Source organism: Strix uralensis, chromosome 20 (genome assembly GCF_047716275.1).
Source record: "Strix uralensis isolate ZFMK-TIS-50842 chromosome 20, bStrUra1, whole genome shotgun sequence".
NCBI lineage: Eukaryota > Metazoa > Chordata > Aves > Strigiformes > Strigidae > Strix > Strix uralensis.
The window spans coordinates 4838949-4866410 of record NC_133991.1 but is presented as its reverse complement, the minus strand read 5'-3'; the positions used below and the strand labels follow the sequence as shown (position 1 = coordinate 4866410).

The following is a 27462-nucleotide window of genomic DNA, read 5'->3' as shown; positions in this document are numbered from 1 at the left end:
ATCTGTGTTAGACAGTAAGGGAAAAGAAGATTTGAACTTTCCTAGTTAGGATGTTATCAAAGACTTTTGATTAGACTGCAGAGAAGCAGCAGACTTCCTTATTGATTTTTCCACCCCCCCGTTTTGGGTAAATGTTTTGGAAGTTTTTTTGCCACCTATCAATTGACAGAACAAAGAATTCCCACACAGGACTCTGTGCTGAAGAACTGGCACCGACTGTGCATGCAACCCCCACTTTTTGTTACTCATGATAGAGAGAAGACACCAAATATGATGCTAGATTGTGTCTTGCCAGATCACAGTTAGACAGCTCAGGATGCTGTCGTTGCGAGGAGTCTGGAAAGCAGACCATTTGGCAAACAATATGTCATTCTTGGAGCCCAAGTCTGTAATTATGATGTCCTGTGTCCTCTTGAGAGGAGATGCCAAAGTTCCAGTCTTAGGTGGCTTGTAACTGAGTGAAACAAAACAGCAAAGGAATAGTGACTGTTAAGTTAACAGCAACAACATCTTTGTGGGCCCTGATAAAGTTCTAGAGTTAAGAGAGGCAGATAGAGCTGAGGAGTTTATACGAAACCTAGATGAGAAAGCTCAGCTGGCTGGGTGGGAGGAATTACACCTTGGATGAGAGGAAACACTGCTTTTTCTAAAATGTGCACTTACAGAATATGTTGGGTTAAAAATGAAAAAGATAGCAGATTCAATATTAACATGATTTGTTGGTATAAAAGATCAACACGATGCCTTAGAAGGGAAGGTGTGGGGCAAGCTGCATTGAGAATTTTATTTGCTGGAGACTTTATGTCTTCAAAGCTGGTTTTATCCTAGAATGTCATGTCATCCGTAAGAGAAAGCAATTGGGAGCGCATGTCTGGCTTTTCATCCTCTACTGCTGATTTATCATGTCAATTTGTCAAGTGATTTATTGTCTGGTCCTTTTGGAGGATAATTGTATCCATTCTCCAAAATGAAAAGTGGTTTAGAATTTCTAAATTTCTATTTTAGAATAGCCTTAATTCTAGCTATTGCACACAGAGGAGCTGATTCAATGCCAAATTTTGATTCATAATGAAGAGTAAGGGAAATGTTGGGAATTAAGGTGTCTGGATACAAGAGGGAATAAATTACCAGCTGATGTCCCTGGGTGCAGTGCATGTTCTGCTAATTTCCTGTGGGTGCATTCTTTTCACATTCAAGTCTCGTTGCTATTTTTTAATAAGTCTCTCAGACTAATAGCCACTGTTATTCGCCTTCAGTCTAAGGACTTTTTTAGCCATAATTTCTCACATGAGACTTGTTCATAACACTCTTGTTTTAACTTGTGTGTGTTACACACTGTGAATAAAGTTCTCTTTGAGAGGACAGGAACACTTCCTTAGCTGTCTCCCAAGCACGGAAATTTTCTCCTCGTCCTTTCTAGGACAGGGAATGAAACAGAGGAGTCTGGCTAAAAACCTTCAGTTCTTTCTGTGGATACATTCTTCCAGTGTTTACTTACTTCTCTCTACTTGAGAATGGTCCATCCTAAAAGGCAGTCCTCTCCTCTTTTGTGTGTAGTGGTTCCACCTCCAGCATCAGGCTGGCCACTCCTCCTTTCCTTCGCTCTAGCAGGAGCCAGGCTGAGCTGTAAGATGAATATTAAGGCACTGAGCCCACCAGTGCTTCAGACTTTCCCTGCTAAAGCACATTCTGCAACCTGGTCACTTGAGTCCCCACAAATGTCATCCTTCTCTGACCTTCTGTTGTGCTTGGCCTCTGCTGAGGCATCTCTTCACACACGTTTACCTTCCAGGTCACTACAGCTGGCTGCAGGGCTGTGAATTGGTGATTTCTCCTGCGTGTGGCATTTCCTCACTTGATTGTCAAAATTTAAGCCTTGAATGTCAGATTTTGCTTGTAGTTTGTGTCTGACACCACCTTTTAGCAGTAATGTAGCAGTTTAGAAGTTGCTGCACAAGCTTTGGCTATTTCTGGAACCAATTTGCGTGTGTGCACAGCAGTAGGATTTTATGTTGCAAATTCCCTGCAGCCTTTTAGTATAATCTAGTATTTCTGCCTCAACAAAATGCCACAGATGAAAACAGAGCTGGACATTTAAATACCCAATGCCTTGAGACTCACCCCTACTGCTGCTACTGCTCTGTTGGATTTATGGAGAGTAAAGTTTATTGCTGGACAGTAAATATTAAAATGTGATTGTTTTAGCTACAGACAGTCATTAAATATTACTGTGTTTTAGCAAAAGCTTTTCATAATGAACTAACTACGTCACTGCTCCTTTGTGTAAGCGCAAACCTGTGTTCATGTTGGCTGTTGGAGGATGCAGGTTGCCTTAGTCCATAAACTCGGTGGTGTGTGGTTCTTCGGTGTGAGCACAGCCCCTATGCAACAGACCTTGCCTGAGCCTGGGGGGCAGAGTCACATCTTGCACACAATTACACTTCAAAGTGCAGCAAGCTTAGGTTAGAAGAGGAAATGAGTCCCATAGCTCCGATGTGGGGATAAAAAGCCCATGTTTGAGTTCTGTTTCTGAAAATCAGATGGGATCTCTGGTTTTTTGTTCTGTGAGAAACATTTCCCCCTTCCCACTCAATACACAGAAATGGAATTTAATGCCTCCTTTTGCCGAAAGGGAGGTAAGGTGTAGGAGTAAGCAGGACTTGATAGAAATTAGAGAAGATTGATCAGTCCCTCACGCACTGAGCCATGCCAGTGTGTTCCTGCCAGCACCCCAGGAGGCTTGGTCAGTACAGCAGGGTTAGACACCCACGCTGCAGTCACTGAAGCAGCCAGGGAGAAGATAGAGTGAGCTGTGGGAAGAATCAGGCCAGGAGAACAACAGGGAGAGCAGCACCGTAAGTTGCCCAGGCTCCAGAGTGGCATGTGGAAGGCTGAAGCGTGCAAGGGACATTCAGCTTTTAGTGAACACACTGTTCCATTTTAAACCTCATGCACATGTTCCGCGGGTGGTTGTTTAGGGAATCGTGTTCTCTTCACCATTATCATGTCTCTTTCTCATCTAAGTGACTAATTTTTTTGCCCGTCTCTCCTAGATCTCAGACCTGATACGACAAAGCACAAAGGAGTCCCCAGTCTGGGAGTTTCTCAGCTTGGGGTATGCACTCATGCTCTGCCCGTTTGTCGTTGTCCTAGGAGGGATGTTTTTCCTGGCCACAGCCCTCTTCTTCCTAAGTGACCGAGCCAAAGCTGAACAACAGTGAGTAACCTGGCAATTGCAAATGGGGAGGTACCGCAGCCTGTTTTCCCTCTTGAATGTTATGCTTGTACTCTTTCCCTGGCCTTGGTCCTTCCAGATAAAGGATGTCGGGTTGTGTGTTAAGAACCTCGGCTCAGCAGAGTGCATGAGGCTGCACAAAGCACAGGGGCTTGTGTCATGCTGGCTGGGCATCCTTTACCTGCTTCTGCTCTGGTGGATCTCAGTTGTTGGCCACATGGCCTGGAGGGGAGCACAGGATTTGAGGTCGCAGGCCCCTTTTACCCTTGCGTGAGCATGCCACAGCCCAGGCCATCTGTGGAGAGGAGTTGCTGTGTGCTGGAATTGGTGGACTGCTAGGTGAAGAGCAAGAGATACTTCACAGAGCTTGGTGGTCAACGTTGAGCCCACAGTCCCAACTCAGACCCCTGTGCCCTGCCCACTACCTCCAATACACAGGAACATCAGGCAAGAAGGAAGCAAGCTGTGTGTGGGGACATATGTGCTCAAGGGTCACTGTAATAAAGATAGTCTTTCCCAGTCCCTTATTGCAGCTTGTAAAAAAAAAGCTACTGTTTTTCAGTAAAGAAACCGATTCGGACCACCTCACGGTTGGCAACTACAGTAATTCAGAAGACGCTTCCACATGACATACAAACTTCTGGGGTTAGTCTCTTTCTCATAATTGTCAAAAAATAAGAGTATCTATGTATAATGTCATGCTGAATATGTGGATAGGTGACTAGTCTGGTGTTGACTATAAGTTGACTTTGCCTTTGTCCCACTGGGAGAGCAGGAGACACGCAGACACACAGCGCAGACGTTAACAGCCTGTCGTAATTCTGCAGACAGAGAGCAGAGTATACCTTGCTGTGCCTTAAGGAGAAGGGCCCTGGCATATCACTGTCACTAGACATAGTACAACTAGGATGAAAATAAGGTGTTTGGAGGTGGACATAAGTGTGTGAACAGTTTGGGTGATACTTTCTGGCTCACTGTCATATCAGATGGATGCAAGAGATCTGGAAGCAGTGCCACAGATGGTGCTGTGGCCCTGCAAGCAGTTCCACCTTCCTTTTACTAAAGTGCACAAATACCAGAGAAAGGAAAGGTTTTCTGCCTCCTGGTGCCTTTAGATATATACATTCCCCCTGTAATAAGCTGTTTAAACATTGTGGAAAAAACAAGACCTCATCGTGTATCTTGTAAGGAGGATAAGTCGTGCACAGCTGAACTTCAGGCTTTGGAGATGTGACATGGCTGATGTGTGCCTGGTTTGCTATCTCTATATAAGGGCTTTAAATTGTAAGAAGTGGAATTGGAGATTAGATGTTAGGACTTCCTAAGAGGAAAAAAAGATGTAAATGCTACAGAAGATTATTTGGAGAAGACAGGAAAGCTGTCCTGTGTTTCTGAAGGCCTTCGTGTCTCAGTCTTGAGGCAGGAAGGTGGGAAGTGCTCTCTGGCTGCCTTCCAGTCCTATTTCTGTAATTGTGCACATAAGCTGTACATGCAAGTCTAAGTAGTGATCACCTGGGGACATGGCAAGATGAACATCAGTTTCGAGGTGCTCAGGGTGGCTTTTTCTTCTGCAAGGAGCCAAAAGTTCTGTTTGGTGGCAGGGTAGTGATACAGTGCAGCAGATGAAATCCTCCTTGTGCAGCTGTAGTGTTAGCCTTCGCTCACAACCCCACCTGTTTCTAAGCAAACTTCAGTGTTTGTCTTCACTGTATTCAGAAGGGAGAGCGCTCGTTCTAGGTACAGTTAGGGTGGAGATATGTGTCCCTTTGCACCACGAGTGTTGCCAGCATGGCATGAAGGTGTCTCAGGTGGTGAAGGAGGATTTCAGTATTCGGGTACTGATGAATTCCAGGTCACTCCCATCTTTATCAACATGTCTAACCCCACCTGGACCTTTATACTGGGCAGTGCACTGTGGTATCCAGCCAGTATCCCAGCTCCAGTGGAGTTCCCAAGCAAGAGGCTTTCTCAGGAGGCACTGCAGGTCACAGGCTGGTCGCTAGCTGGTTGACTCTGCTTGGGTGCCAGCACTGGTGTGTTTTACAGGACTGTTTTACAGTGCACCAAAACCCAGCTTTGCAGTAGTTTTACTATGGGAGGGAGATCACATCCCACAGCTCTGCTTTCTCCTGCATAAAAGTGTTTATTTCTGCCTGTTGCTGTCTAGCCTGAGCAGATTTGGTTGTACTCTGTTCACGTCCAAAGCATACCAGCTTCCCAGCCAGTCACTGGTCCACTTTTTGAAGAAACATATTCAGGCTTCAGACATGTTTTTGTTGCTCTCTCTCTCTTTCAGCATCCTTCCCTTTTCTGGTCTGTCTGATTCACATTTCTGTATGAATTTTATATTATTCAGCTATGGATCTTTCGTGTTATAAACTGGCTCAGATACAGAGGGAGAACAGTTTTCATAAATGGTGGTTAACAAAATAATTTCTCTCAAATGACTCCTAGTGCACTGTTTCTGGCATATGCCCACTCCCATGTTAAAAATACCCTGGCATCCTACAGTCAGATTCCTGGAGAGTGCAGCTTCATTCAAGTTTGACACATTACTGAACAGTAAGACAGTATCTTTAATAAGGTTGGCAACTGCAGAGTAAGGCTTCTCTCCCTGCCATGTGCAGTGGTGTCTGTGCTGTCGATCGGGTCCCATCTGCCGTTGCTGACAGGTTCGGTGGTCTCCTTGGAAGAATTTATGGGGGAGGATTTGTTTGTTATTAGCTGCACGCTTGCCTGTGAGAGAAAAGACTACAGAGCATTTTCCTATTAGCAGCTTAAAACTCCATGCTGTCTGCAGATCCAACGTCCAGCTCCCACCTGGCTGACAGGCCATCTGCGCTTGGCACCGCGCACCTTTGGCGAGGAGAGCTTTCTGCCCGGCCAGTCCTCCCTCGGAGCCTACCTATTGCTTGCTGGGTACAGGAGAATTCCTTTCTCAAGATGCCTTGTTTTCCTTCTGCAGTCAGTCCTGCTGCTCAGACAACAGGACTTGGAAATGTGCTTTGCCAAAAGAAATCAATTAACCTGCAGGAATCACAAACGCTGGTGTCACACGCCAGAGATTAAACCCATTCATCACCAGGAGGGTCAGGGCACACAGGGCAGATGTCACAGACCTCTCTAATGAACTGATAGGGAAGCAAAGAAGTGTAACACTGCTCTCTGCAGCTCTGCCTATGGAAATTAAGCTTTCCCTGCTTTAATTTCCATGCTTCTGTGAAAAGTAGTTCAGGGTTTTATTGCTAGGATTTTTTTGTTTGTTTGTTCCTTTGTGTAATGGTCTCTGGGCTTTTGCTTAGAGATAATTCCAGGCAGGACAGAGTATCAGGATAGCAACCTCTCTTTCCTGTAAAGCTTCCACCAGTTTCCACCACACTTCCTTTCAAAAACAGAATTTCCAGTGCCTCGTGACTTTTTTTACGCTACTTTTATCATTGCCACAATTCCTGGCATATTTTGTAGATTACTTTTTTAGCACAGGAATTCCAGTCAATAAGGCTTCCCCTCTCACAAAAACACTCATGAGAAAAATTTCTTTATACAGCAATACTTTTTTTTTAAATTGCGATTATTTTATAACTATTTTCATACTGCTTCAGAAGTCTGACAGCTTTAAGAGGCTTTTAGTAAATTTAGGACTAGCAGAGAACATGATACAGTACATCACTGTAATATAATCCAATCTTTTCTGGCGCAATTTTTATAACACAAATTTAATCCCACCCTTCCAAAGTGATAAGAGAGAGAAAATGGGTAAGAATGGTTTCTGTAAGAGCTCTTATGCACTAGTAATAATAAATACTTCAGTTCTTTTTTAAACCACTGAACTACAATTCCTGCTGTGATTTCTCTTGACTATATTGTTGTTCCTTCCCTGTTCTGTACTACTGCAGTGGAGGGTTAAGGCAGTCATATTTTATTTCCAAACATGACTCCACTCTGTACTGTATTTCTCTTACCTGCTTAATGAAAATTTGTGAGACCCAAGCTATACTTGTGATCCTCTGGAAGACAATACGTACATGTGCAGTCTTGCCATGGGAGAGCCCTACAGAAACGGATCAGAAATCTGATGACCTTTTATTCCTTAGCTCCATCACTGATACCTGTGCAGCCTTGGCAGATGTCAGCCAGAAGGCAACTTTCAGAGGTCAGGAGTACTTCAGGTACTTCACGGGTTGGAAACAAAAGCTCAGCACTGCTGAGAATTGCGTCTGTGGTCTGCCTGTGTCCTCTTCCTTGCTCATAATGCAGATAACTTGAAAAAACAAAGCTTCACCCTAGAGCTGCAGAAGAAACGCCTACATTGGTGCTTACTAGAAGCAACGGCTTCACCAGTAATTGGAAAGAATGTGCTCGTTCTATTAGGAAAAGGGAAAAAAAGTCCTTTCCCCAAGCTCTGACAACTTTTGGGTGCCAGGGCATATAAATCACTGTAATGGAATTAGTGTGTGGCGTTCTTTTCTGGGCAGTCAGCGTGAGCGTTGAGCATCTGGAGCTTTGCTGAGCAATGATCCTCTGTCTCTGCACGGGCACAGACCTGTAGGGCCGCTGATGCTCTGCAGCAGGCGCAGGGTGATCTGCAGTCCTGTCTCCAGCAGGGCCACTCCCAGTTGTTGCTGAGGGAAAACCCAAATTCACCTAGATTTTTCCTGAGAAACACCACCCTCTGCAGGTGTAGGACAGTCTACCCCTCAAAGGATTTTTTTTTTTTTAATATATTTTTTCTTTAATCCCTGTTTTTATACCTGGAAGCACTCGCGTTTCTTTTTTTCCCCATATTCTTCCAGAGGTACAGAAAGATGCTCTGGGTGGATATCCAAGTTTTATAATTGTTCAGTCCCTCTGCATCCTGCATGATACATGCTGGATATTTTCGCCAAAGATACAGCAATGCAGATCAGGCAGCAGGATGCAACTGCAGTGTGTATCCCTGGTGCAGACTGAACAGGAATAAATAGCTGCACTGATGCAGCTGGTCAGAACAAAAGAATTTAAGCATTTAACTAGCTACCACTCAGCACTTCAGAGAGACCTGGGAGCCTAAATGGTTCACCCATTTGTTTACATGACAAGAAGCAGGTTATTTAAACACCTCTAGTAGGTTTTTCTTCTCTCCTAAAATAAAAATCAAACATTTAATAAGAAAAAAAATTTACTTTTAACACCTTTGATCAGGTGTGGAAATTCTTGCTGAGTAGCAGTGCTGATTAACATTTCATTTAAAAAAAGGTGAGCACAAACACTAGAAAGAAAATACTCATTACAGATAGTGCAAGCCACAAAAAGCACAACCCCTAGTCCATACACCTTTTCTGCTGTCTTAAACACGGCACATCTGCAAATTACATTACAGGGAAAATGAGAATAATCCATTTTCAGACTCTGTCTTCTGCCTCACATCAGGCTTATTTTTAGCCTTTTCTAGAACTAGATATAAAATGATCTCCCAGTTCTCCTATTGCAGCAATTTGAAAGTGTCTGACCTTATTTTGGCTTTGCAGATTCTATTATGTGGGACAGGGGAAGGACTCACAGAGTTGTCAACCATCTTTTTCTCTGATTTTTCTGCGGCAGCATTTAGAGACAGAAAGGACCCATCGGGTGACCTCATGTTGTTGCCAGTAAAGGATAGAGTCCCCTCTTAATAGTGTCACAGGTAGTAAACTGGCATGCTAGACTCATACAGAGCATGTTCCATTCTGGTAGTTTGCATTACTAAAAAGAATATCTCTCCAATGAAATATTTTAAGATGTATTGCAAGGGTGTTTTTAAAGAGGCTAGACACTTACTTTAGAGAGACATCTCAGTGCTGCATTGAAGCAGAGTTTGGATTTGAGGATTTCAGGGCCAGCAAGCGGATTTTAACAACTCCCATAAAGGGATATTTGAGAAACAGTTAACTCACTGCTGATATTCAGCTATTTAGGGGAAATAATATGATTGCTTTGTTTGTTTTTTACTTTACAAAAGAAGAACAATAATTAAACATTTCCTACAGTGATATAAACTCACAATGCTTTTTTAGCCCAGATAAGATGTCCTTGGCCTTTGAAGGTATGTGAATTTACAGCAAAAAGCCCAGATTAAGACGCACAGGATCTGTGATGATGGAAGAAGAGAGGCAAGGAGTGTGTTTTGAATATCTGAGAGTGGTGTGATAAAGACACATAGATGGCAGTTGGAATAAGATTAGACTATTAGATCATTTATGTGGAATCAAAGAGTTAAGAGTTTGAAGGGAGGAGGTGTTTAAAATGTAAGTAGTTTTAGTATTGGTGGAAAAAGCCTGCTTGTAGAGCCTGGGTTTTTTTCTCCCCTGTTTGCCAGCCATGTTTGTAACTCCATAAACGGGGCTAGCAGATAGAAGAATGTAATGGCTCGGGACTGGCTGAATTCTAAATGCTGGTTTGTTTCTTCAGTTGGGAGCTGCTACCAGCAGATGGAAAATATGGTGTCATATAGAAAAAAATAGATTTGTTCTTTTGCTTTTGTCAACCTGCGGATTTCCTGCAGGTTAGGTAGGAAGATGTCAAAGGTCAGTTTGGTTGCTCACAGACATTTTGAGCTCAATTGTGGTCCTTACACAAAATGCTTGTGGCATTTGAAATATGCTGTTTAAGTTAATTGCTGGCAGCAGGAGCTTTGCTTAAGTACAGGCAGAAGGATTGAGCCAGCTGGTGTTGGCATAGGTCTTGCTAACTGCAAGCTGCGGAAGAGGCTGCAGGCAGAACTTCATGGTTCTCCAAGCCCATCAATTCCTCACATACACTAACCTTTTGAGGTTAATCTGCTGTGCCACGGAGAAAAGAAAACATTATTCCTAGACTATTCCTACTACTTAAGTGCTGTTCTACAGCAAGAGTGGAATTTCTCCCTGTGCCTGAAGTTCTGGGAAGGCAAAACTTACTTGTCCAAGAAGAGCAGCAGATCAAGAACTACTTGGAGTCCTACTGTTGTCTTGGCTACTGACTCTCTGCTGCGACCTTCAGGAAATCAGATGCTGTCCCTAAAATGCTCATCAGCTGTAAAACAAGATTGAAAGCACTTGCCCACAAGGTACAAGGGGCACTTAAATCATATGCTTACAATGGATTCAATATGTCAGTTTGCACTGTCATTGCAAAGGACAATTCTTGGCATGGAGGGACTTGTATCATGCAGAAGGATATTTTAAACTCTTGCTAGCACAGTTTGTCTGCTAAGGCTGCCCTGGCACAGATAGGAAATCTGATCAGATTCTGTGCAGGTGACTGGAGCAGTGAACAGAAGGCAGCCTTCAAGCCAGAAACCCTTTCTGACACAAGGAAATACAAACAGTCATGAAAAATTCAGCCCTGCTAGTCTGTTTCCTGAAGCCTGTCAGGGTCACAGAGCATCTTACAAAGGTATTTACTTTTATCAACAGTAGATGACCTCTTCATGTGGAGAAATCTGCAAGGCAGATTTTCAGCAAGCCGTGACTGTAGGTGTGTTAGAGTAATTTACTGGTGGTTGGGTCCTTGGCCTGAACGGCATCTCTTAGTGAAACAGGGACAAAACTGTCGGAGGGTTACTTCCAGTGCTTCAATAAGGAGTGTCTCAAGTGGCTTGGTCATTCCTAAAGTTGCTGCCAGACCACTACCACGTGCCAGACGAGGCTTGCCCAGACTGTTACAGTGGAGCAAAACAGAAGGATGGTTCCCCACACCTGGTAACTTAGAGGTTGGTGAAAAGAGCTGTATGATGAGGCAGCTGTTTTGGAGGGTAAGAATTATGTTTCTAATCAAGTGGCATCAGGAAGTTCTACAGGATTTTCCGTTTAAAGATTTAATTAGATCATACCTGCTTTTTATGTCATTTTTATCCCCTTTCCCAGTCAGTCATGCCAAGAAAAAAGCAAGACCCTCCACTTCCTCTTTTCTCCATTATTTCAGTGGATGTAAGGGTATGATGTTACCCTCATCTTCCATGGCACTAAAAATCCCACCACCTTAATTCTGAGCCCATCCATATCTGGCAGAATTATACATACAGGGCCAGACTCAGGCACAAAGTTGAGAGACCTTCAGAGACCCACATCTCTAACTTGAGGAGCCCACGTTAGCGTACCACCGCAGAGCAGTAAGGCAGCCTTATCTCTGCAGTTCGTTTCCATCCAAGTCCTCCACACCCTAGTGAGTGCTGTTAACCACTTGTCTTCACATCTGTTCTGTTGCAGCTGCCTGGAAAAATGGAAGGAAACATTATTGATTTTTTTTCTTTATGCCAGTTTTCTTCTCTGTCAAGACATGTGAAAGAGGAAAAATAGAAGCTGACCTATGTTTCCCCCTCTGGAGGCAAATATGCTCAGCACCTAGATTAAATGAACAGATGGAAAATACTAACAGAGTCTGCAGAACTTTAAGGGGCTGTACTGAATATACAGAAAATATGTATTTGCTGTACATGATTCTCATATTGCATTTGCTGAACACACTGACATGCAGGAAGAAAAGGGGATTTAAGCCAGTTCATTTCTTTAGTGCAGCTGGCGGAGCACCTGTCATCACCAGCACGAAGCTCCTGTCGGGCTGCCTCCACGGGAGCTGCTGCTCGCTGCAGACTGAGCCACCATTTCTGTCTCCAGAGCGAAGGGCAGTGGCTGCCAGGGGGGCTGCAACAACCAAGTCCTGTTTGAGCCTTGCTTGGGAGTGCTTCAGATTTACACAAGCCCCAGGCTTCCTCTCTGGGTAGAAATGAGTGAGTGCAAGCAGGCAGCAGAGCTAAATTAAGCAATGGTTTCCCACTCCAATGCAAGCTACTCCTATGCCTGATTCTTTGTTAAATTTTGTTAGCGTTCTGCTTGGCATCCTTTTCCTTTAGCAAACTGACCTCAGCTTCATCAAACAGGCCCTGTTCCTGGGAGGCTGGGTGAACCTGTCATGATGCATCAGGAAGCTCAGTGCATAGACTATTTTTAGCTGTGCCAGTCCTGTCCCTGTACCACTCACTGGGATCTTTCTAGGTTGATGTATTATTATTGTTCACCTTTCGTGCATCTTCACTTTCAGTCCTTGTTTTCAGCTACAGCATACTAGGAGCCTTTTAAATCAAAGCACTGAGTTTCTGCAGTAATGCATGTTGTTAATTGTGAGTATCTTGTCCCAAAGTGCTACTGACCTGAGTTCAGTTAAAACAGGACATGCTCTCTGGAAGCAATCCTTGCTTTGGCTGTTCTTACACCCTGCTCGGAAGGGAATAGGTTGTACTAAGGTGTAATGTTCTGCAGCCATCTTCTAAGGTGGAGACGGAGGCACAGGTGCACCTAGCAGTTTGTTCAGCATCCTGGGAGAACTCCCTTGTAGAGCAGGGGACCAAAGCCATCTCCTTCCAACTGCAGGTGAAAACAGCAACTATACTTAGTTACTGGAGTACAGTAATGGCAAACACATTTACATTCTGCACTACTTGGTTAAAACCTCTGTATAATGAAGGACATAAAAGGTACACACTTGAGTCTCCAGCCTGCTGGTTTTGCTCTTTGTAAAGTGTCTGGCAAAAAGGTGGTGTGTTGTTGGGACCAGTATGTTACACTCACAAGTGTGGTCGAGAGCCAAGCTGAAAGAGAACTCTGCAGTAGGTAAGACAGCTGGGTTTGGCTTCTACAGGGAGTAAAATGAAGAGAAAGCAGAGTAGCCATGGACGACTTTGTTTTGCTTTAGGGGCAGAAATCTTTGCATGAATTCAGTGCCCACATGCGTGGCCCTGTTGGCATCATGCATTACTAGATAAAACTTGGTGCATTTAATGGAGCTGGACTGATTCAAAGTCCTCAAGGAAAAAGGGACAAAATCCCAGTGAAATGCAGCTAGAAATCCCTGTGTGGTGAAATACCGGTGAGATAAAGCAGTAGGGTCTGTGTAGAGTATGAATGAGGTGTGGTAACGTACAAGAGGTGGTTGGTTGGGTTTTTAAGGTGTTTCCTGGTCCTGTGTTACCTGTCTGTATTGCTGGCAGGCCAGCTGCGATAAGCTTTATATCCTCTTGAAGCTGACTCTGCTTATGAGGGGTTGACAGCATGCAGTCAGTGATGGAAAATATGAGTGGGATGGTCTGTAAACTTGTGTCCGTTTCCCTCCTTTGTTTACTATAATGTTAATGTGTTTTGGCAATCAGCTTCAGCAAGGATTTATTTAAGGCAATTGATCCCTGCACTAAGGAGGGGGAGGATTAAGTGAGCCCAGTTTGTGAAACATACGCTTTCTTGACATTTCTCCCTTTCTGAACCACAGTTGGTAAATTAGGAGGCAGTTATTGTGCAGAGAGAGGACTTTGCCTGTGCCTAAGCCCACTTTATGCTCTGCTTTAGTGATCTCTTTCCTCCTTCCAGCTGCAACTACACTTGTCCTCCTGCAAGTGTCAGGGGGACCACAGTGACAGCATTACTTCTAACCTAGAATTTTAACTTACCTGAGTTTGTGTGCATTTGGAGATCAGGAAACCCAATGTCAAAGGCTGCCCCAGCTCTCCTACTCCATAACTATTTTGTCAGTTATCTGTCTGCAGGAATACAGTGATAACAATGGCATGAGCTAACTCATGTGCAAGTAACTTCCTGTGTTCATTTATCAGAGGATAAAATTCACTCTTACATCTGAAAGTCATGCAGGTGTGGAGTTACAAATGATAATCCTCAGACTCTGTTTTGCTTGCACAGGCTCAGATAGCAACATTAGATTTGAATGCTACTGATGAGTTTCAGTAGCTGGATTTGCAGAATGCTGCACCTGGCTGCACTGCTAATCATCACTGATACACCGGTGGAGTGTGTCATTGGCTCCAACGCTTCCATGCCAAGAAGAACCCCTTTAACTAGCTGTATTTGAAAAAGAGATTTGTTTTTCATAGATTTAAGGCTATAAAGTCTCATTAGCTTTCAAGGGTGTCTGTCCATGTAAACATTTCATCACCTAAAATTTCTGATTTCAGTGTGTTCACAAGGCCTTTGTGAGGGGTTTACCACCCCACCCGCAGCGTCTGAGGAAGTTCAGACAGGGAGGAAGGGTGCCATTAGCGACTGTTATGCTGGTATCCCTTCCTAAAGCACTGCTTCAAACAGGCACTTCATAGCATATTGCACAGCACTTCAGAAACACAGAATTCTCTCCAGTGAAATGAAGGAAGAAGCATCCTTAAGCACAGGCAGGAGTTGCTGCTAAGTCTAGTGATCTAGCTGGCCCTATAGCCCCAATACTCTCATCTGCTGAATGAGCTCCTGCTAGTTAAAAAATGAGTTATTTGCAGGCTAGAAGGTCCCCACCGAAGCATTTTATTGTTGGTTGTAAAAGTTAAGTGATGTTAAGTACAGCAGGTCATAAAATTAGGACATTATTTCCTAATATGCTTCTCTGTTACGAAAGCCAGAGCCTGACTTGTTTAGATAGCAAGAAAACAGGGCTTTCGGAAAGCTGTAGGATACTGAAATATGTGTGTTCTTCAAGTTATGTATGAAACTTAACATGAAACGGTGTTGGCATCATTCACAAAAGGTTTATATAAGCACAGCCTTTCTCTTGGAGTCTTGTGCATGACGGAGCTGCACATACTAAAGTGTCTTGTCCTTCTTGACATCCTGTTACTTGCTTCAGCTCGAGCTCATGAGCAGAGATGACATATTCATGGAGCTCAAACATTCAGAGGCTTATATGTTATGGAGAGTCAGGGGGACATATGTCCCACCACTGCTTCTCACAACTTCGCCCTAAATTGTTGGAGCAGATGGAGCTGCAGGTGAGAAGGGCGATCCGGGTTTTATTCGTGCTGGCAGAGGGTGGAGCAGAGCATTCTTGCATGGGATGTGGGCAGCAAAAACTCTTTCAAAGGTCTTCTAGGGCCCAGATTGTGCTCAGAACTGTACAGCTGTGCTGGCTGTATTACAAACTGTAATCTCCATTATCTGTTGGTTTAGTGACCAGCTAGACTGAAACGGACGGAGCATTTGGAGAATAATCTCTGCACAGTTCCTGAAATAAAGAGTGTGGCTGACCTGTAAAAGATCCTGGCCACTCATCTGTTATCTTAAATTTGTCTTCTTTTTCTTATGCAGTCTCTAAGCAGCTGAGGTGCTGTGAAATTAGATCCATTTTACATAGTATAAATATTTAATAGCTCTAGAGCATGTAGTTTAATATTAAACAGACAGTCTTATAAATACTTCAGAATTATAGATGCTGTCACACTACATGGAAATGGTTTGATAGGATCTAGAAGAAATATTTAGGTTTGACAGGAGAGGAAATGATGGGGTTAGAAGGAGTCAGCCACATTTTTAACTGCTGGAAGAACCCATAAAAACAACCAAAAAAGTTGTACAGCTTCTGTTCTTGAAAGGCAATTTGGGTAAGTTTCCTCCCCCAAAGGAAACAACAGAGTGGTTCCCACCCTGCTCTCTTCAAGGAACAAAAACATTCACAGTCTTGAGAAAACACTGCAGAGAAAATAGAACAATTTAGGAACCAATGTTTAGTCGGCAGATATCACCAAATCGGAAGCGACAATCTATTCAGTGTGGGATTATCATTATTAGAAAGGCAAGTGGGACTTAAACAGGGATTTAGATGCTCTTGAGCCTTGTTAGCTTAAGTCCATGTACTACATTCTATTACCCAAGAGAACCTAAAATTTATTATTAGTGGTTTTTCTTTAAAAAAAAAAAATTCACAGCTGACCTGCTGCCACCTGTAAGCTGAGCCTCGTTGAAATCAGGCTGTGCCTAAGCCACTGACCACTGTCTACAACACAGTGCTTCAGAGAATGAAGACTGCAGTGTCTGAAATTTGGGAGGCTATTTCAATTCCCTCTTCTGCCCAGGAGCTTCCTATGTGAGCCCTGAAAGTCACTTCTCTCCCCAGCAGGTTCTCAAGTCATGTGAGGTCTAATTTCCCATGAAATCTTCTAAATGCATTTTAGGATTAGCCCCTCTAGGCCTCTGTTCCCATCTGTAAAAAAGAGATAAAGCAGAAATTGAGAGAAATGTGTTAAAATGCAAAGAGCGAGTAACTCACATGACTTGGGGACAACATAAGTACTTATGTAGGAGGTACATTTTATCCCAGAGGAGACTGAACTGTAAGTAATATAAGAAGGAAAGTTGTGTGTGTATTTACAGTTCATCTGTCAGCAATGCAGGTGGGTTCTCTGTGTTAAAGAGATGATGGCAAAACTAACTTTTTCTGTATGTATTTTATATCTTGGAAAAATGTGTAATGAAGTACATGTTAAGGGACACGACTTTCAAACAACATTATGGTCCATTCAAACATCTGGAGTGTTAGTGTTCTATGATAGCTTCATAACGTACCACAGTTTACTTCCTACCTCTGAAGTGGACTGTAGCATTGCACAGTGATAGGTTTCATCCCTCTGATGTATTCTGATAGTTAAAGCACAGCTGCAATGTTCAGTACAATGTAACGTCCAATGCAGTAGGGTTACCGAGAATGGTAATTCTACAAAGAAACTTGCACCAGCTCCTGCATCAAAAATATTTCTGCTTATAGCCCTGAAAGGCAGAAAAGGCACAGAGGCTTCTATGCGTCTTGGAGACAAATTTTCTGTGAGGTCGGTGTGAAGTCAAGAGCTGTAGGCTGAACTGGGCCAATTTCTGATGCAGAGATTTCTTGAAAGGTGTCCCCTAAACACTGGTTAGTTTTTATTCTGGAATACATGTCTGAATCCAGCATCATCCCTTTTCAGCAAAAAGAGCGTCCTGGGTCAGGTATGAAATCTGGTGAAGAGCCACAGATAAGTGTTATAGAATCAGCATTTTCCAAAGGAAAATTTTGTTTCACTGAGAAGTTCTTACCTGGTAGAACCTCAGGCAGTGATGATTTGTGTGGTCTTCCCTGTAAACCTGCCCAAGTTTTTCACTGATTCAGAAAGAAGCTGTGCATTTGCATGTGATGGCAATATCCTGCTGCAATCCTCTAAGGTATAAAATAGTGCTGTTTCAGTTTGTTTGTAATTTTAAGTTAGCACAGCCAGATTGTATGAGCAGACTCTTTGTGACTCAGATTTATTCTTCTATTGGCCACGTACAGCTAGAGTGCATTTGGGTAAAAGCACTCAAACGTGGCAACGTCAAGCCAGGTCCTCAGGTGAGGTGGGGGTTTTCCAGCGTCCTCGTACGAATCCAGGAGTTCCCACTGAGGTCAGTAAGTGTCTGAGATAGAGAGGAAGTCAAGTCCCAAAGGTCTGAGAGGCCGAGGGTGACTTGTCTGGTCACAGTTCACACAGGGGCCCTGCTGTCAACGGAGCACCAGCGTAACCACAGCCTGGGAAGGCAGGAACAGGGGGGGAGAGGCGAGGTGATCTGCAGCAGCAGGAGGGCTGTTGCCAAGGAAGGCTGAATGGCACAGGACACGTCCTGCAATGACAAGGAGCAGCTCTAAGGGATGAACTTAGTTGTTGGTGCCTTTCCCTGGGTACCCCACAGAGCAGACAGGAGTTGTTCCCCTCACTGCCCGCAAGCAGGAGGTGCAGGACAGCACCTTGCCAAGGACAGCTTCTGCCTGGTGGTGACACTGCAGTGTCCCCACCAGACTCCATCCGTCACTTGGGAGCAGTTGTCTGGAACAGCAGGAGGCTTTCAGGAGCTGAAAACTGAAAGACAGCTCCTTTTTTCTTAATTTAATTTTTATCATTGGTGACTGTTTACATTTGTGCTGTCAGTCTGAAGGACACCATTCAACAGCTGCTGTATAAACAGTCTTGTTACTGGCTTAGGGAAACAATTGCTACGTCTGAATGCCTTTGGGACCTTCCCAAATCCTTGTCAATTAGTGTCAGCAGTGGTACCTGGCATGTTCCAGCAATTCTCAGAATTGCTATCAGACACCTCTGTGTGAAAGGGTTTCAGCTTTATACCATTGTGCAGGACAGTTATTAATGTTCTATCTCTTCAGAAACTGTTAAGCAACAGGAACCTGGATTTAATAGGCTCATATGTTTTTAGGAGCCTGTTTCTTCACTAATTGTAGCTCTCACATGTCACTTTTGTTTTCCCTTCACCAGGGTAAATCAACTTGTGATGCCACCAGCCTCTGTGAAAGTCTGAGATGGTGAGTGACCCAAACCAATTGGTTTCAAGCTATCCATCCACTCCAAAATCCCTGTCAACCCCTTCCTTTCCTTAGAAATTGGAAAGAAGTTAACCTTAGACAGCCGTGGTCTGCACCTTTGCTACCCTCAACCCAAATTGGAACAAATCAACAACAGGGAAACCAGGGGTCAACTCCAGTGTCCTTTGTTGTGTTGGGTTGCTTCCAGAAACATGGTGCCCCTTTCTTTAAGCAGATAAGACCATGGAACCCCTCTCACCTTGTCCAGCAGTGGGTGTGATTGTCTGAGGCCAGAACTCAGAACGTATCTTGCGTTCATAAAACCTGCTGCTGCATCGCTCTTGGTCCAACATCTGTTCACTAGCAAGTGACCATTCCTAGCATATTCCAAATTTTCTGCAGAAAAATGTTTTCTGGCAGTGTATGAACTTGTATGTCGTTGGTAGGACTGTCCCCACTGCAGCCCTTGGTCCAGGGCGACAGAGCTGAGGCCTTGGCTGCGAGCCAGAGGGAGAGTCCCACTGCCACTGCCCTTTCTTCTCTCTTGTGTTCATGCTATTCTTATCACTCACCAGTCACAGCGCTGCAGCTCAGAGCTGCAACGATTGATAAACGTTTCCCACCATTTTACTGTAGCCAAAATTAATTAAAGCAAGTTTTTGAAGAGATTTCTTTCCCATAAATTAAATGCACTGAAAGACTAATGATAAAATCAGAACTCAATAACACACTTAAGAGTGGCCTTTTGGGGGAAAAGATTTAATACAATCTCTAGTAGAGCAGATGTGTTATTTCCACAAAGGGGAGTATATTCTGGTGTAAGCGAAGGATATGATAGGCCTGCCTGTACCTGCAGTCTCTGGGTGGGATGTGTGCTCACACATTATTGTTTATCAGTAGCTTTTAGACAAAGTGGGGTTTTTTTAAGAAAAAAGCCTCAAAAAATCTGGGAGGAAATATTTGGTGGTGTTGCTGACACTTACCTTATAAAACCCTGAACACTTGGGTCCTGTGCACACTTTCTTCTCTTTTGGTCCAGTTTTATACAGGTTGAGAGGAACCAGGCCATCATTATAGGGAGTTTTTCTATAACCCAGCAGCCACTGATTTTTAAGGTCAGGGGCAATTTCCTGCATGACATGGAGCACAGAACCTCTCACAGGAAATCCTGCAGTGAGAGAACTGGTTATCCTTTCCACTTAATCTAGGAAGGCTGCTGGCTGCTTAGATATGCCACAGCATGCACAAGTGGTATCTCACCAGTCAATAGATGTGCTGATGTTGCTCTTTAAAGCAAGTGTGTACCACCAGCATGCGGGGTACCTTGTTAGCAGCAAGACTGATAGCTGAGCTTTACTGCGGGGGATGTGCATGCTGGACTGACTGCCTGAACTGGCCTCTCCAAGGGACACCAGTTTTGAAAATGACAATTTAAGGCAAGAGGAAATCCCTGTTTTCTTTAGTAAACTGATGGGGTTAAAAAAAGTCTAGCAAAAATTAACTCTGTTATCTGCTGAGCTGTTTCAACCTACATTATGAACAGTTGCACCTACACAACTGCCATAAGACATGGTCAATGCCCTTAAATACTACAGAAAGGAGTCTAAACCTGCTGCTGTTCAGCAGGTTTGTGCCTGCTGCTGAGCAGATTGTGCCAGGATCACAGTGTATTTGTGTTTCCCATTCCAAAAGCCTACAATACCTCCTGAAGTGTTGTCTCCACACTGGTCAAGCTTTGCTAGCCTCCAACTTGCATTGAGGCCTCTGCCACAAAGCTGGGGTGCGTATGTTCACCGTTACCTACCCATTTCTGTGACTACCCCGTTAACCACCTTCTCTTCCCTGTTTGCAGCTGCCAGTGAAGGAAGTGACATGTGGACTCCTGCTCCCGCCACCGCTACACCAATCTTGAGCTCGAAGCCCTTCTGTACTGGAAACTGGTGGATCCTTCAGCTCCACACTACCCTGGAAGGGTTATCCAGCACCAAATCAATCACACCACTCCAGCCTGCAGGGTCAGGCATGAGGAGATGAGCAGGGCAGCCTGGAACGCAAGAACTTCTTGAGCATAAGGATGTTCACAGGTTCCTCTAAGCGTCAAACACAACTGTCCACTGGACCCAAAATGTGCTACCCAAGTGAGTGACTGTAGATTGTGTATATGGTTTTAGTTGTAGCCAACGAAGTCCACATCGTTTATAGGGCAACTTACGTCCTACTGAAAGCTGCTGTTCTGTCAGCGCTCCCACACCCAGAGACTGCACTAGTTGGGGACCTATTCTGTACATCACCTTTTCTTTAACACTGAAGGCTCAATTCAGATGATTATTTTTTATTTAAATATGTCATAAGATGCTTTATCTCTTCTGAAAACAGTAGATGACAGATATATATATATATATATATTTAGATAAACAATTTTTATTTAAACATTTAAAATCTGGAGCTGCCTGTGCAACCATACCAGACATGATAACGTCCACAACTCTCCTCATCTCGGTGTCCTGGTATCAGGCCCTGCAAGGGCACTGTCGGAAGACTTCCCATAGATGACTTACCTGTCACCTGAGGCTGAGCAATGGGACAGAGGAGAGAGTTTCACTGCACTGGGTATGCTGGTGGTTGTTACAGAAAGGCCCAGAAGAACTCTGGACAGAAATACCTAGGGGCTCTAGCGTTTGCTCAATATGCTAAATTCAGCCTTGCCTAGGAGGTTCACAGGTTTTTTAAAATACCAAAATCCATCTGGCTGAATTGCTTTACCTAGGGCCTGGTAGTGCAATACTGCTGTGCCAGTGACATCATGCTTTGTTTACATGCATATCATACTACATGTATTGTCAATGCTAATTCTCCCTCTGTCAGTATTTTCAAAGCAGGTGGCTGATACTCTACCGTAGCTGTTTCCTTTGGAACAGTGATTAGATTTAATGCATGCCCAACCCCATGCACAGTCCCAGACTACTCTTACTGGGGTGTCACTTCTGTCTTTATGAAGATGCATTTGAGATCTTTAATATACAAGGCTGGTGTCTGCCCTGCATCAGTCTCAAATGCAGACGCGTGGGTCTGTAAAGCAGTCTCAGAGTGCCATTTCACTAGAGTCTTGTTTCCTGCACGTGGCCTGCATAAGCCAAATTTATGCTATGCCAGCTTGATGCTGCAACAGTGTGGGGAAGGAAGGTGAGCATGGGTGCTGGAGAAAGTCAGGCTTCCAGCGAAAGGGCATTGGTTCAGTGAACTCCCTGCTTCCTTTTTCCTGTTTAAATGTGTCCCAAAGTTTAGATACTCCCCTACAGTTCAGCACACATCTCGAGTAGCTCCTCACTCTTGTGTTCATGTTTAACAAGTGGCTGCAGTTGGGCTTGCAAGTAAGACTAAATCAGCAAAGCCAGGACTGTATGTGAGTTATGACTGGAAGCTGGCTGTCCCGATTGTGGCATCAATTTGTGCAGAGACACAGGAAGGTATTGTTAGTACATCTGGGTTTCATTTCCCATCCTCTCCCAGGATTGCTTGGACTTACAGGACAGCACTGTAGTAGAGGTGGTTGGTAATTCCAGGTACCAGTGACCCAGTTAATACTCAACCACGTAGCCAGCCTCTGTCCAGGCAGATGGATTCTGAGTGTGACTCCTATAACGATGTGAGCCTTTCCTCCTCATCAACCTCCACAGGACTCTTCTGCAAAGGTTGCTCTGTCACCTAAAATACCTTAACAATAGCTTTAAGATTTGGCTAAACAACTAAAGCCAGAAATTTTCCTCGAGTGCCTGGGCATCCTCTGGAGAACAGCAAGCAGGTGCTAGAAATAATAAAACAAAGCAAATCCAAAACAATGCTTCATTTCCCACCTTGTGCCACTATTTACATTCATAGGGGAAATACCGCCTCTGTAGTCTATGAGCCAAACACTTGGCTTTAAAGGCACATGAATTTCAGATTCCCATTAAGGAATTCCTTGTTAAGCTGTTTAAAAAGAAACAAAAAGCAACCCAACAATCAGTCATTTCATCTGAGAGACCAAAGAAGATTAGTCACGTTTCCTAAATTGTTTTTCTGATAGGCTCTCTCTGTTGTAGCATTTACTGTCAACAAAATGAAGCATTCTTGCTAAAGTTCAGAGATTAGGAATTGTCCTTAAACTTAATTCTCAGGAGTCAACAATGAAAAGGGAACTTAAGTATTTTGTAATTTCACTGGCTGTCCTTGTTCATGACAAGCCCCAGTCCTTGTTAGAGAAACAGTGCTGTTACAGGAGGTCAGCTTTATCTTCTGTGCATATGAAGGAAACTGCTGTGGCTTTCTTTTTGACAAGGAAAGAGAGAAGGGAGAAAGGGAGTGAGAAGTGAGTCCGGCCTGCAGCAGTTCCACACCAAGGGATCCCTGAATCCCTGCTCCCACATGTTGCAGGCTGAGAGGGAAGCCAAAGCAGCAGCAGCAGCTATGGCTGCTCAGAGGAGGTGAACAGAAAGGAAAGAAAACTCAGCCTTTCCACCTCCTGTGGATGCTGCTGCTCCTTTATGTTGATGACCCATATTCGAATGGTCGGAAGCTGAAAGGCTGCATTTCTTGTTGAGAGTTTCTTGGTTTAGCTGTGAGGAATTGTTCAGTTAGTGCTTCTATAAAGATATTGGGTCTATTAGAGGGAAACCAGCTTGCTTAGATCAAGGATCCATAGATTAAGGCAGTAAGAGGTACATCAAGTCTGGCCGTGAAACATATGTATTACTGAACAGAAACTGGACTTATGTTGCCATATAAGACCCTTCCCTGGATTCTAACCTACTGTTCCCTGTCCAAGGACATCGGCCCGTTTCTGCCAGTATGTGACTTGGGGAAAGTCACTGCCTGGCCTCAGTTTCTGTATGTGCAGAGCTGAGATACTCGCTGCTGAGATGCTGTATAAACAAGCGATGGTGTGTTTGTACTCTAGTAGAGGTATTGTATTATACCAGTGCTGAACTCTGGACTTAGCAAGCACGTTGTGCTGGTTTCCCCTAATGACTCCACTTTATGCAGGTACAGATGTAACCAGGCTTGGAAGCTGTGAGGGCCATTTCTTTGTTGACCTCGTGGAGCAGTGGAACAATTTTTGGTATATACATAGGAAGCATTTCTGGAATGAGAATAGAAATCTAGACTGAATGCGTATGCATATCCAAGCTGTATTTCTGTTTTTATAAAGAAAGGCTGTTAATAGGAAAAGAGAGTTAGTTTTTAATAAAGAATCCACATATTTTAGTATCCATCACACCAAATGAAGCAAGATTCCAGGCTGTCGCTTATTTAAGTAATTGCTCAGGTCATCGAGGTTATGTTTGTGGTTCTAAACTTCAACCCAAAATTAAATAGTCACAATAAGGACAGAAATACCTTTAGAGCCACTGATCTCTTGCACACAAAATCACTTTGTGTAAATGTCTGAAAATTAGAGTACAGAAACAGGAACCCTTGAATACATTTTCAAACAGATGGTAAAATACCAAAAGGCAGTGAGCCCCACTCCGCCCTCCCATCCCAGCACAGGCACATCTCCTCAGGACCGGGAGCCAGGCGAGGGCAGAGGTCTCCAGGTTATCGGCAGGTGCTGCTGTGTCTTGCCCCACTCCCTTGCCTCACCCTGTTCCTCAGGGCCGCAGCTGGTCCCTACCCTGTGCTCTGCCCCTGTTCCCCACCTCTGCCCAAGGGTCGACCATCTCCGGTGGTTCTCCACAAGGCTCCGGCTCCTTCCAGCCTCCCTGCCCTCTGTGGGACCTGCAGGGTTAGACGCAGCCTCGCTGCATTCATCGGGGTCCGTGCAGGGCACAGAGTGTACAGAGTGCGCCAGCGAGGGTCCAGGATGCCCCTCAGTTAATCATGAGGGCTTTCTTCTACTCCACTTTGTAAACATTTTGGGGTTTTAAGCAAGCATTAACTTCCTCCGCAGCCAATACTGCATCTGCACCCATGCACCTACTGCAGAAGCAATTAGGTGGCTTTTACACAGCGAGAGGAACAGAGGTAATGGGAACTGCACAGAGAGGCAAGAAAATTACCCAAAAAGCAACAAGCTGCCAACCCAAGTAACTATAAGGCCTCCTGTTGCCCTCGCTCACAGACCTGGAACCTGGGTGAACCCAAGAGCCTCTCCCCTTTTACAGACTAGCTAAGAGAGAACCTCAGGGTGACTAAACGCTATAAATGAATGGTCGTGCTCTGGAAAGCAGCATTCCTCTCTGCACCCTCCGTCTTAATTGTGTGTTTTCTTCTCCATTTGCTTTATTGTTTGGTAAACCAGCACTACAATCACTTTTACTATGTGATGTACGGGAGTATTAGTATATTTTCTTGTTATACAAGGGAGGAATATAAAATAGTTTTCTGATTTCTTTCAGAAGCAAATGACTATTTTATTTTTTAAGAGCAATTGATTGTGAATCTCAGAGTATAAAAAAAAAGATAAATAAGCCAAATATATACCTTTATGTAAATTAAGAAATAAAAGTATTTAAAACATAGCTCCTGGCTCCCTTTCTTGTGTCACCTCTCGCTCTGGTTGCGCACTCCTGTGGTTGCTGTCTGCAGGTCTGGTCCCTGAACAAGGCTGCCCCGAGCTCCACCAGCCACTCAGCTCCTGCCAAGAACACCTTGATGTGGATGACAGTGAATCTACCTGGACACCAGCCTGCCTGAAGCTCATTTAGAAAGTAACACCATGAGCCAGGAGAGCAGAGGGGTGGTGGGTGACAGCCTCCTTTTCCTTCCAAATTGGCTGCCAGGATCCAACCCAGGATCAGAGCAAGGGGGAAGGAGTCAGTGGTGGGCACAGAGGCAGAGTCCTGCTCCATCCCCTTCTGGGCTCCTCACTGCACAGCACAAGTCAGAGCTAAAAGACCTGGCTGATCTGACAAAAATGGCCGGGTCAGGGTGCTCAGGAGGACGGGCAGGAAGCAGACCAGGAAGTTAATCCCCAAGTGGTTGCCATGGCAGGCACCAAGGCTGCCCTTTGCCAGGGATCCCCTGTCAGCTTCGTGGGATGGTGGCGTCTCAATCGTGGGCAACAGAAGGAGCGAAGGGGCTGGTGCTGCTGCTGCAGAAGCACTGCAGCCCCCCTGTTCTCCTGCCTTGGTCTGCAGTGCCAGCACTGATAAGGGGTGTTTGTTGTCCCCTTACCAGTCCTGGAGGAGACCTCTCCCACAGGGCCCTGCCACGCTCCCTTCACCATTCTTTTCCTTCAGCCCAGCACAAGTGTCCCAGTCAGGACACCCCTGAAAGCAAAAGATTTGTCGCTTAAACTATCAACCCTGATGGCCTTTTGGCAGTGCATCTCGGGGCTTTCAGCTTAATCAAGTAATTTACACAGTATGATTAAACATAATTTTATAAATTCTGATGTTCCAGCAGCTAAGCTTCGAAGCTCAGCAGCTTTAGCTTCCATCAAGCAACAACTAACATGACTACTGTTCACATGTTTTTTGATCATGGACACATATGTGCATGTGCGTACACACTCTGCCCCAACCCCAGCCTTCCCTTTTCATAAATCCTCCCCACGCTCTTTCTGTAGAGCTCTTACCAAGGCCATCTGCAGCCTGACAAACATGACAACAGCCTGACTGCCTGGGCTTGCACAGGGTGACTACACTGACCATCGCCAACACCTGCTGAAGCCAGAGCTGTGCATCACCTTGTGAAGCCCGAGCTGGCTTGTACGAGCTGACACTGTTTATGCCGTAGGTGTCCTGGTCTGACTGCTGGTGCATTTACCACAGGTAAATTGGCCTTGACTGCATGCCAACCTCTCTCACTCCTGACCAACTACAACACGCTACAACCATCTCCTAGTGTCCCTGGTGATCTCTCTGTATGACACATATTTTATTACTTCATAAATAAAGCATTAACGTTTTAGCATTTGAAAATTTGCTTAGCTGGACACAATGTTTACCTCACTAGCAGCCGATTCCGCCTTCGCTGTGGTTATTTGTGATGACCAACAGATGCAAGTCAGGAGGAAATCCCTGTGCCCAGGCTTTCCCCTGCCAAGAGCAGCCACAATGTGAACCCGTTTGCTGGGTGCCAGGGGCAGAGGTTCCCTGTGGGTGGCCAGTCCGAGTCACCCCTCACAGCACAGCCAGTCTGTCGGGAGAGTCACTGCCCCAATCCAAACCAGCACCAAGCAGCCGGGAGTGTCCTGTCACCCCCAGCACATGCTGCCGCACATGCTGCCGGCCTCCTGCGGAACAGTGAACTGGCTGGTTTCTCTAGTCTCACAGCACGAAGCAAAACACCACAGTGTCAACACCCCGGTTTGAGCCAATTCCTGTAACCTTAGGGCTTCTGATTATAAGCAGAAGACAGAGAATCTGTCAGAAGAAGACAGCTTTAAGAGACAGCAGAGAATCGTCACCATTAAGCCCTGCTTCCACTACAATTTGGGGGGACAGGTTCTCCTTTGCCTGAAAAAGGGAGAAAAATAAAACCACAACTCACTATTCTGCATGCTGGACTCTCAGTGAACTGTTTCTAAAGACAGCAAGACCAGGCATGTGCCTTCCCTGTCTTTCAGATGTCTCCCAGGTATGTCTTGAGCCTGTCCCAGGCCATATTTTACACAAGTCTGGAGCAACTGGAAATAAGTTTGGGACTCATGTCTTGGCAGCAAGAGCAACTCAGAAAAAAATCTCTGGTTTTGCTGTGCAAAAGTAAAAGCTGTTGCAGTTTCTTTTCTCTGGAAGAGGACTGGCTGCTGCTGAGTTGATCACAGCTACTGTATTTGCCACTTAGCATCGATGCTCCAAAGCATATTGGCCACAAGTGACACATCAGTGCCAGTGCATTGCACTGCTCTATGGCACTTCCCACCCCACAGGAACACATTGCTGGCACTAAAACCCAGGGCTTCTCCTGCATCACCAAGGTCCCACCGCTACAGGGCAGCTAATTTCTCCCCCAGCCTTGTTAGCAAGGTGGCTGAGCTACCATTTGCCTTGACCCCTGCAGGGCCTCCTGCCATGGCTGAAGTTTGAAAGCTGTAGACTGATCAAGACTGATCTCATCTGCAAGGATGAGATTCAGAGGGAGGACAGAGACCTGAATACGGCTGTTCCAGTGCAGGCTTAGCTTGGGACAGGTAGATTTTTAATCCCCTTTGCAGGGAG

The 27462-nt window shown here is 44.8% G+C and overlaps 1 protein-coding gene across 2 annotated transcripts in view; it reads left to right on the top strand.

Annotated features, from left to right (window-relative positions):
• Positions 1–24819, top strand: part of LOC141952631 (sphingosine-1-phosphate transporter SPNS2-like) — a 139346-nt gene extending 114527 nt beyond the window's left edge. For both annotated transcript variants that reach the window (XM_074890308.1, XM_074890306.1), the window contains 3 exons: positions 3054–3217; positions 18273–18319; positions 20172–24819. In XM_074890308.1, coding sequence (XP_074746409.1) covers positions 3054–3217; positions 18273–18315 — 207 coding nt within the window. In that variant the 3' untranslated portion in view covers positions 18316–18319; positions 20172–24819. The remainder of the gene's footprint in view (positions 1–3053; positions 3218–18272; positions 18320–20171) is intronic.
• Positions 24820–27462: the final 2643 nt, after the last annotated feature.